The sequence below is a fragment of the Callithrix jacchus genome, chromosome 5, assembly GCF_049354715.1.
Source record: "Callithrix jacchus isolate 240 chromosome 5, calJac240_pri, whole genome shotgun sequence".
NCBI lineage: Eukaryota > Metazoa > Chordata > Mammalia > Primates > Cebidae > Callithrix > Callithrix jacchus.
Genome location: NC_133506.1, coordinates 23,857,721 through 23,868,425, shown reverse-complemented (window position 1 = coordinate 23,868,425; position 10,705 = coordinate 23,857,721). Strand labels below are relative to the sequence as shown.

Here is a 10,705-nt window from a genome sequence, read left to right as displayed (position 1 = left end):
CAATGTTATTCATTCCAGTATCCAAGAGACTGAGGGACGGAAAGACTTAGGCAGGAACATGGGAGCTTATAAGGGAACAATACCTTCCCGATTTGTTCTCTTTTGCCTAGTGCCCACCCAGACATTAAGAATAACATTTGTCGGCCGGGCGCGGTGGCTCAAGCCTGTAATCCCAGCACTTTGGGAGGCCAAGGCGGGTGGATCACGAGGTCAAGAGATAGAGACCATCCTGGTCAACATGGTGAAACCCCGTCTCTACTAACGATACAAAAAATTAGCTGGGCATGGTGGTGCGTGCCTGTAATCCCAGCTACTCAGGAGGCTGAGGCAGGAGAATTGCCTGAACCCAGGAGGCAGAGGTTGCAGTGAGCTGAGATCACGCCATTGCAATCCAGCCTGGGTAACAAGAGTGAAACTCCGTCTCAAAAAAAAAAAAACAATAACATTTGTCAAGAGACAGAGAGAGAAAGAGAGCTTTCATCATTATGCAAACTGTTAACAACATGCCTTGCAAACAATTTCAGAGAAAACTGTGAGAAAAACAAGAGTGTTCCAGAAAGAAAAGATGCTCAAGATACACTTTTAATTCACTAGAAAGAAATGTAGTTCTTCAAACATTTCAAAATTTTTTAAAACCTTCTCATTTTAAAATTTAATTTATTACATACAACTGTGTATTTTGTAGTGTGCTGGGTGATTTTACATACAGCAGCAGATTTGTAGGACGTAGCAAAGTTTCTCTTCAAAGTTTTCTTTCCTGTTAAAGAATAAACCATAAATGTTAGAAATAATAGTTTGTTTTAAACACTTTCTTCAAAGCTTTCTTGCTTTTTGCTAATAACTGTTTGTTAAGCCCTATTCTGTGTAGCTGTTAGACATGCTCACAGGGTTGTAGTACATTCTATGTCCTTGTAATTTAACCAAGATATTTGTGTGATTACTTTTCTAAGTCCCTTCACAAGCAACTTCCTATACCTTCCTTATTTTGACTTCCTCTTTTCCTTTTGTTCACCATTTCTTTTACCTGTTTAGAAAAGTTTTAAGTTGTTAGCCAATCGAGTTTTAGTTTTACATTGTGAGGTCTAGCTCCAGCCAATGGAGATCAGACACAGCAGTAAGGACAACCCCCAATGTGTAAGGGATAAATATGTCTGGTTTTCCTTTGTTCACTGTACGCTCATAGCAAGATGGCTAACAAGAGCACCCTATCTGCAGAAAGTAAAGATTGTCTTGCTGGGAGATCCTTTGTCTCAGTGCTGATTTTTCTTTGCAGCACCACATATCTGTTTCCAACATAATTTAATCATCTTAACTATCCCAAAATTAGTTATTATTATCCTCAAAGGCATTATCCATTTTTTAGATAAGTGATTTTGGAAGCAAGTGGTTAGATAAACATGGCTCCACAAACAAAAGAAGCCTAAGCCATCAGGCCTCACAATGTGGAATAATTCCTAAGGTTCTGAGACCTATAATATTCCCCACTTCATGTATTCCCCTGACATTTACATCATACAAGGAAACCAATCAGACATACCCTATTCAAATCACTCATTTATTATAGGATTACTTAACAAAGGTGTATCCAATATACAGTCATGTAATCTCATAATCTATCCAGAATGAACTTCTCATTGTTATGTATCCCATACCCATGTATACCTTTTTGGAGGATGATATGGTTTGGCTGTATCCCCACCCAAAATCTCATCTTGAATTGTAATAGCCCCCATGTATCAAGGGTGGAACTAGGTGGAGATAATTGAATTATGGAGGCAGTTTCTCATGAAAGTGAGTTCTCACTATCGCATGAGATTTGATGGTTTTATGACTTTTATAAGGGACTTCCGCCTTTGGTCAGCTCTCATTCTCCTGCTGCCATGTGAAAAAGGATGTATTTGCTTCCCCTTCCACCATGATTGTAAATTTCCTAAGGCCTCCACAGCCATGTGAAACTGAGCCAATTAAACCTCTTTTCTCCATGTATATTACCAGTCTCAGGCATGCCTTTATTAGCAGTGTGAGAATAGCCTAACACAGAGTACCTCAAAAAGTCATAGTACCTCAATCTCCAGATGGGCACCTGCTGTGGTCTATGGAGTCATTCTCTCTTCCTAGTGGTTCCCTAGGCTATCACTGTGCTTTGGATCTTGCACAAGGCTCTTATCAAAGTGAGGTCCAAAATTTCTAACCAGAGACTTAGACTTTTAGCATCAAGAAAGCAGAAGGACAGAATCCACTTCCAGTTCCCCCAGAAGTGTTGTTGCATGAGATTTGGAGAGGACAGACATCCAAAATCTATCACCATCCTGGCTACGATGGTGATCCTGGCCAAGATGGTGATCCTTGCTAAGAAGGCGATATGGTTTGGATGTTTGTCCCCTCTAAATCTCATGTTGTTTAAATATCATCCACAATGTTGGAGGTGGGGTCTGGTGAGAGGTGTTTGGGTCATGGGGGTGAATTCTTCATGAATGGCTTGGTTCCCTTCCCCAGGTAATGAGTAAGTTCTGGCTTCTTTACTCTCTTGCATGAGAGTTGATTGTTTTGAAAAGCCTGGCACCGCCTCCCCCCTCTCTCTCTTGCTCCCTCTCTGGCTGTATGACATGCTTGCCCTCCTTTTACTTTCCACCATAAGTACAAGCTTCTTGGGGCCTCACCAAAAGCCAAGCAGATGCCAGTGCTATGCTTCCTGTACAGCATGCAGAACAGGAGGCAAATAAACCTCTCTTCTTTATAAATTATCCAGTCTCAGATCTTTCTTTATAGCAATGCAAAATGGGCTAACACAGAAGGTTGGTACCAAGGAGTCTGCCATTGCTATAAAGATATTGGAAAATGTGGAAGTGGCTTTGGAACTGGGTAACAAACAGGCAGAGATTGGTAGAGTTTGGAAGTCTCAGATGAAGACAGGAAGATGAGAGAAAGTTAAGAACTTCTTAGATACTGATTAAATAGTTGTGACCAAAATGCTGGTAGAAATATAGACAGTGATGGTTGAACTGACAAGGTCTCAGATGGAAATTAGGAACTTATTGGCAACTGGAGCAAAGGTCATCTATGGTACATCCCAGCAAAGAGGTTGACTGCATTGTGTTCATGTCCAGTGGATTTGCAGAAGATTGAATTTAAGAATGATGACCTAGGGTGTACCTGGCAGAAGATGTTGCCTGGCAGCCACTGGTGTAAGTCCAAGAGTTCAAATGTTGGATCTTGGTGTCCAACATTTGAGGGCAGGAAGCATCCAGCACAGGAGAAAGATGGAGGCCAGAAGACTCAGCCAGTCTAGTCTTTCCATGCTGCTCTGCCTGCTTTTATCCTAGCCGTGCTGGCAGCTGATTAGATGGTGCCCACCCACAGTGAAGGTGGGTCTGCCTCTCCCAGTTCACTGACTCAAATGTTAGTCTCCTTTGGCAACCCCCTCACAGACACACCCAATACTTTGCACCCTTCAAGCCAATCAAGTTGACACTCAATATTAGCCATCCCATCACAGTGGGCAAAAGAAAGGATTTGGGAATGTTGGCTTGGCAGGGTCTGATTGGAGGGCTTTAAATTGGACCATTTACAGAAAGGTATGCTAAGGAGGATTTTAGCCCCAGATCTTTAGGGCCAACAGACCCCTCACTTCTGAAAGCGTTCTGGTATTCAGGTTCCAGTCCTATTCTGGTCTTCTTAGTTCCAAAGGTACGATTCGTTGGTTTTGGGTATTGTTAGAGGTCAAAGCTTTTTGTCTTGTGCATGCCTAGGCAATATGACTAGCAGTTTGGGGCTCTGTTATACTTAAAACACAACTCAACATTTTGTTACTGACAGCATAGGTCCAGTTTGGACTGGTCCTGCAATTATAGTCAGAACCTTATCTAAATATACCCCGCTAGAAAATGACAGCCCAGTTATTTCAAAGCTCCTAGGTACCCTGGGATCTTTTATCATCACCTAAATTTTCTAAGCCACCAATGCCACTAAACACATTTCCTTTCAACATGATTTCATTTTGCTGCCAACTACCATGTGCCAGGCCCTAACTCCTGTCGCTTCTGATCAGTTTCTTTACTTGCTTCATCCTGCCCTGGTAATGCCTTGCAAGGCCCTACTCTAGGCAAAGTCTACCACTAAGCTGGCTCGAGAAACCTTCCTGCCTTCCCTCCCCACATCCACTGCCCTACATTGGTGCTTTATTCTTCCATAGGTAGAGGTCTTACTGCCCACACTCTGTGAGGTCAGAGATGGAGGATTAAATGTCTTCTTTCTCCCACAAGGAGACAGTACAAGCTCCACAGTAAAACCTAAGCCCTTACTAAATGAAATTAACTATGTTTAGACCAAAAGACAAATGGTAGCAACTCCCTTGTTCTGTTTAATCTTGGCTAAAACAGAATGAGTTTGGGTAGCCAGGGCTCCATTCTCCAGAATGGAGCTGGGTCACAAGTACTCAGGTGGCCAGGCCCAAATACCTGGTACATGATAAATAAGCTAGAGCAAAGAACTTGGACTACTTAAAATACATATATATTTAATATAGGTACATAGAGATATATGTAGATATATATCATTTAGCTTGGGGTATCCAGGAAGCCTACAAGTTAGGGTTCCCTCAATGATCATTAGACTAAAATTATTTTTATGTTAACAGTTGACAACCTTTTAGAGGTGCTAAGATGCCCTTTCTCTTAGTGGGAAAGGGAGAAGAACAATGCAACAGGAAAGGGGTCCCAAAAGGCCTCATTGCCCACAAACTCTCGCCCTGGCACACTCAGCCCCCTGTTCTCTGGATAGACATCAGTGGAGAACCAAGACAATGCTGTGATATGGGTGGGAAAGCACTGACAGGAATGTCGTAATCGTGTTTAACTTTGAGAGAGTTGCTCTGTCTCCTAGGTACTCAAGCCTTTTGTTTATTTCTTTTTCTGTAAGATGAGTAGAGGGAACTAAGATCAGTGTTTTTCAATCTTTAATGTACACAGGAATCCCCTGAGTTCTTGTTAAGAATGCATATTTTGACATAGAAGGCATGCAGTGGGCAGAGATTCTGCCTCCTAACCAGCTCCCCTGTGAGGCCCAGCTGTTGCTGCTGCTGGTCCAGGCGTGGCCCTTTGCATTCAGAGGACAGATGGTGTTTACAGTCCTGCAAGTACTTGCTTTCTTTTAATGCAGATAGGCCCCAGGAAATGACTCCAATTCCTGGATGTGCTCAGTTTCGATGGGTGGGAGCTGACTAAGGAGGGAGTTCTGTCCTGGAAGCCCCATGCATGGGGAGTGAAGTTGGGTGCCTAAGGCCAGGTGAGAAATGGGGGTCCTGGGTGTCTGAGGGGGTCTGTGTGTTTCTGGAATGGAAAGGCCAGGAAGTGAGAGGCAAATAGAAACAGAAGTAGGATAAATACCTCTTACTTTAAAATTGTATCAAGTGCCCTAGATGCTACTTGAAACCTCTTATGAAATAAAGTAAAAGAAACAAATAAACCCTCGTACTTTGTTTCATTGTGTTTTGCATTTTGGTACCACTTTACTTGACTGATCTACATAACAATTTGGTAAAAAGATATTCACCCAAAATCACAGTTGACAGAGCTAAAAAATGACCCTGGGCCAAGTATGTGGCTGAACCTAAATGCCCTCTTCTGCTTTCTTCTTTATGCTTAGGGGATGTCCAGATCACAAAGAACTGAAAAACAAGCCCCACTCCCTAGTCCCCCACACTTTTATACCCTAAGATGAAAATGTTTAAGAAAAAACTCAGAAATTGTGACGTTAAGTAGAGTACAGGCATTTTAATTATATGCAAACAAAGAAAGACTCATGACTACATCAAAAGAATTATATTAATAACACAAAATCAAAGCATATTTCCAGTTAAATATAGAAAAACTTGTGGGCCCATCAGGACCACAAACCCTGCATTCCCCTCAGACTTCTTGACATATCACACTTGACTACAGAAATTTGCACAGGAAGAGGAAATTCAAAGTTGAAATAGAAGTACAGAAAATAACCCACAAATTGTTTTTTCTGGGTCTTTTGATGACTTGAAGCTTGAATAATATCCAGCAAGGATGCATATTAAGGGAAAACATTCCACCAAAAATATTCCCATAAACTACCTTCTCCTGTTATATATACACATGCTTGTTTAAAATTGGGGGAGAAGTAAACTGATCATTTAGAAGGCAAATTTTTCAACTGAAATCATTTTTGAGATTTTTCTAAACGACAAATTAGAGACATCATCCAAACATCTATGGGCCCCAAAACTCTTCTTTCCCCCAACAGCTTTACCTCCAAAAGGCATCAAATATTAAAGGTGACATAAATACTGGAATACTCCTTGATAATACAGCCCCTTCAGATACACTATTAACACTCCAATTGGCCAGAGAAAAATAGGTAGAAAACATCATGACTAGAAGGAAGACCTATGACCCACCTATTTTATATACGGAAAATCAAAGAGCTGGGAAGAATTACTCTTCAGAAATAACTACAAATAAATGATCTTTTATATGCATCCCCCAAGGAGATTCTCTAGGTTGGAAAAACAGTTCTCTGGTTTTGATTTACCCATTTGAGCTCAACATTTCCCCGCTCTAGCTCATACGAAGACCAGGCCAGCAGGAAACAAGATGTGAGTTGAAAATCCTCTTGCATCTGCCACCTCCAACCCCTAAGCCCTCGCTCTTCTGTAGGCTAACAAATTCTTAAAACGTCAGTCAGAAGTTAAAGACATGCATTTTTTAATCACTTTTGCTCTTTTCTTTATTTTTGGTGTTTTCTTTCCATTTGCAGTTTTAACTAATTTATTACTCGCAGAAGAAGTCAATATCCTGGAAAAAAACAGAAACAAAAAAAGATTCCACTGACGAGGCTACGCTACAAAACAGATGTAGATTCTGTACTTAAAATCATATCTAATCAGCAGCGAAGTTTGGAAGTCTGTAAAGGTTGACCCCCAAAGAATATGAAATAATTACCACTTTAAGTCAAAGCTTACTTACAATGAAGGTCCTCCAATAAACCTTTAATTTATGGTTATCCGACAGATTTCAGCTTAATACTAAGAAGTGATGACAAGTGAGTCCCATTTGTGTAGGGTGGGCAGTGTCTGAAGCACAGCAATTAGCTTCAGGAGAATCTCTTCAAAACAAGCACCTTGCAAAGTAGCTCAGAAAGCATCTTTTATTTCTGTCCTGAGTTTACAGGACCCCAGGGCATTAGAAAAAGTTTAATTTTATTTCATACATAAAGAGAATCTATTTACCACAAAAATAAGGCACGCAAAGGTTGTTCCGATTTCATCAAAAACATTGCTGATTTTGTTCTGAGCCTATCTTTAGTGAAAACCATCAGTAAGAGTCAGCTAACACTGACTTTGGTTTCTTTCTTTGTGACATAGACTGCTTTGCAAGATAACTTGCATCTAAAACAAAAGAGGTACTGCGTTGTATACTTGAAATTTGCTAAGAGGGTAATCGTAAAGTTTTCACTCACACACACAAAGGTAACTGTGAGGTGTTGTAGATGTTAACTAGCTTGACTGTGATGATCATTTCACAATGTATATCAAAACGTAATGTACACATTAAATACATGCAATTTTTGTTAGTCAATTATAACCCAATAAAGCCGAAAAAATAAAACAGATGAGACCGAAAAATAAACTGAAATAAAACAAAGGGGGGGGGGTGTAGCGAAAGTGTACTTGTCTTTCAATGTTGACAGTAGTTATAAATGGTCCCCCAAATCTCACTATGTCAGAAAAGTCACCATTCAAAGTTGGGGTCTTTGTTCTATACATTGTAAGTTACATGGTGCATTTTTAACACCAGCCTATATTGCTCCAATATAGGTCCTTGTCTAGTCACCTTTGAGATGCTTACCGTGGTGGGAACTTCCTTGGTAGCTTCCTGGTACACACGCTGCTCCTTAACCAAGTTGCTGGGGAAATAACCCACGATTCCCATCTCGTCCTGGCCTTCACCGTAAACCTAAGTGTCCAGAACAGTAGCAATGAGAAGAAAGCTGATGCTGAGTGTCTTGTGAGAAACCCGCAGGCACCCTCTTTGCTGATGGTGAGAATCATAGCTGCCAATACCTCCCTGTCACTGGCGTCCAGGGAGCTCAGAGGCAAATCCAAAGTTTACTTGGAGCACTAGGTTAACCCGCAGGAACTGCGCATCTGTTCTTTAGCAGCCCAGTCTTATTTTGCTACTTCAGCACGACTTCATTTTATGCAGCCCTGTGAGTTGCCTGAACTCCTTTTCAAGCCATAAATAAATATAGAGTCCATTTTTTAAGTACTGTAGAAACTTATTTTAAATGATGAAAATTTCTCAGTTTTCAAAAATTCAAATGAACAGATTTAAATGGATTTCAATTTAAGCCTTCATTAATTTAAAACTCATCTTTGGGGCTTCAGATGAGGACAGAAAATCAACCCTGCTTCATCCCTCCCCAGGGACCACCCCTGTATATTTTAACTGAAGAACACTGATTCTTTAGAATTAATGAGGGTGCAAAGTTTCCTAAAAGAATATTGATACTTTGACTCAACACACGTCTTCTACTTGGCAAATCTTCTCAGATGTTTTTGGATAACATTCAAACTCTTTGGGATCTTTAAGCCCCCATGTACTTTACTCTTTTTTTTTTTTTTTTGCCAAAATATCACATTAACCTACATTTAATTTTCTTATGAAATTTATCTTTCTTTCTTTAAAATGCAATGATGCACATATCCCCGAATTTGTGCATTTCCATCTACAATTGCTACATGGTTCTTAACAACTAGTATTAAGCATTAAAATAGGTTGAAGACCGGTAAGCAAGGAAAAGTTAAGAGCAATATGTGTCAATAGGTGTTTGTTATAAACTAGCTCATCTTACACTGCCAGCCCAAAATTCTCCAGCTTCATTTTCTTTTACCAGCTTCGAGTACACATAGATCTGCTGCCCTTTTTTAACATTAATGAATCTACAGTCCGGGGCATTATAATCTTCTTGAGCTCTAGCCAGAGAAATAGTATCTGGAAGAAAAAAAAAAAAATTTGAATGATTACATTTTATAACAGTAAAAGGCAAAGAATATCAGAAAAACTAGGAAATCAGAGTGACGGATAATTCCCAGTTTATAGCTAGTGTCTATCCAAGAAGAAGAAGATAGCCAAGATATTAAAGCAACAGAATCTCAGCCGAGTGAATTCTCCCTAGTGAGACACCAAACACACAGACCAGGAGAAACAAAGCTGATGACGTACACATTAGGGAAGATTCACTTCAAAGTACAATTCGATTTTATGCTATTAGTGGATATCTTTTCAATTATGTAATAGAAAGATAATGAAGAGCATAAAAAAACTCCTTACAGACACACTCATCATCTGCACAGAGCTTCTTGGAAGCTAGTCGGTCCATAAATATTCCATGCACAGCATATACAGCCACAAGACCCTGGAGGAAAAGTAACAGTATTCTTGCCATCTTCCTTTTTTTCTGTTTTAACTTGAACTCTGGAAGCGGGGACTGACTTCAGTGGTTCCTGCCTTTTATGTGAAAGCCAGACCTCTGGGTAAATACCTCCGCCAATTAGAAGGGCCTATCACCCCTCTGTTTTCCTAACAGGCTGCTGGGCTTCAGGGGCTACTTAGCATCTGATTTTCCAAACAGAGTCCAACTCTGTGTCTTTTGCACACACAGATAATATCCAAAATGGTCCACTCTTGTTAAAGCTGCTTTAGCAGTGGTTTATTGTATCAAACAGCAGGGCACTGTTGACAGGACTACGAGAATTTCAAACCATTTTTAGTTTTAATTCACCCTTAATTTTCTTTCAGCTTATAAGCAAAGACACGCTAACTGCAGGAATCTGTTGAAAATGTGAGATCTGTAGCACAAATAATTTTGATTTAAACAAATTCATTTAATAAATATAGATGTATGTAATAGATAAATAAAGAATTCTTATGTTTACAAATCTTTAATGGTAGAATTCTTAGAAGGCATGTCTGTCCCAGGCCAGAGATGAATTCTTTTTTTTTTTTTTTGAGACGGAGTTTTGCTCTTGTTACCCAGGCTGGAGTGCAATGGCACGATCTCGGCTCACCGCAACCTCCGCCTCCTGGGTTCAGACAATTCTCCTGCCTCAGCCTCCTGAGTAGCTGGGATTACAGGCAAGCGCCACTATGCCCAGCTAATTTTTTGTATTTTTAGTAGAGACGGGGTTTCACCATGTTGACCAGGATGGTCTCGATCTCTTGACCTCGTGATCCACCCGCCTCGGCCTCCTAAAGTGCTGGGACTACAGGCTTGAGCCACTGCGCCCGGCCGATGAATTCTAACATACTAGTTGGTGCCACATTCAGACCCTACCAGTGGGGTTAAGAGATAGGTGGGTTGGGAAAAATAGGGCAATCATCTTTTCCCTACCTCCCCTCTCTAACACTTTTGCAATTCAGTCTCAAAGCTCAAGGGTCACAGGTCATAGAGAAGAGAGTGAAGTTACACGTTTATGTTAGCCGGAACTTCCTGCTTCTGGCCATGTTTCCCATGGCGAGAGGAACTTCCTGCTTCTGGCCATGTTTCCCATGGCGAGAGGGTCACTTCTAAAGGCACCAAAGTGGAACTGCCAGTACTTAGCTCCATCTATTCAGCAAACATTTACTGAGCACTTACTGTGCTATGTATTGTTCTGGGCACTAAAGATATAGCAGTA

At 40.7% G+C, this 10,705-nt stretch overlaps 1 protein-coding gene across 1 annotated transcript; it reads right to left on the bottom strand.

Moving 5' to 3' along the window:
* Nucleotides 1-5,751: 5,751 nt before the first annotated feature.
* OTOR (otoraplin) lies at nucleotides 5,752-9,515 on the bottom strand. The gene is made up of 4 exons (XM_002747465.6): nucleotides 9,360-9,515; nucleotides 8,881-9,020; nucleotides 7,875-7,982; nucleotides 5,752-6,821 (listed from the first exon to the last, which is right to left on the bottom strand). Exons 1-4 carry the CDS (start codon nucleotides 9,472-9,474, stop codon nucleotides 6,798-6,800), a joined length of 387 nt encoding a protein of 128 aa, XP_002747511.1. The 5' UTR covers nucleotides 9,475-9,515; the 3' UTR covers nucleotides 5,752-6,797.
* Between the last annotated feature and the right edge of the window lie 1,190 nt (nucleotides 9,516-10,705).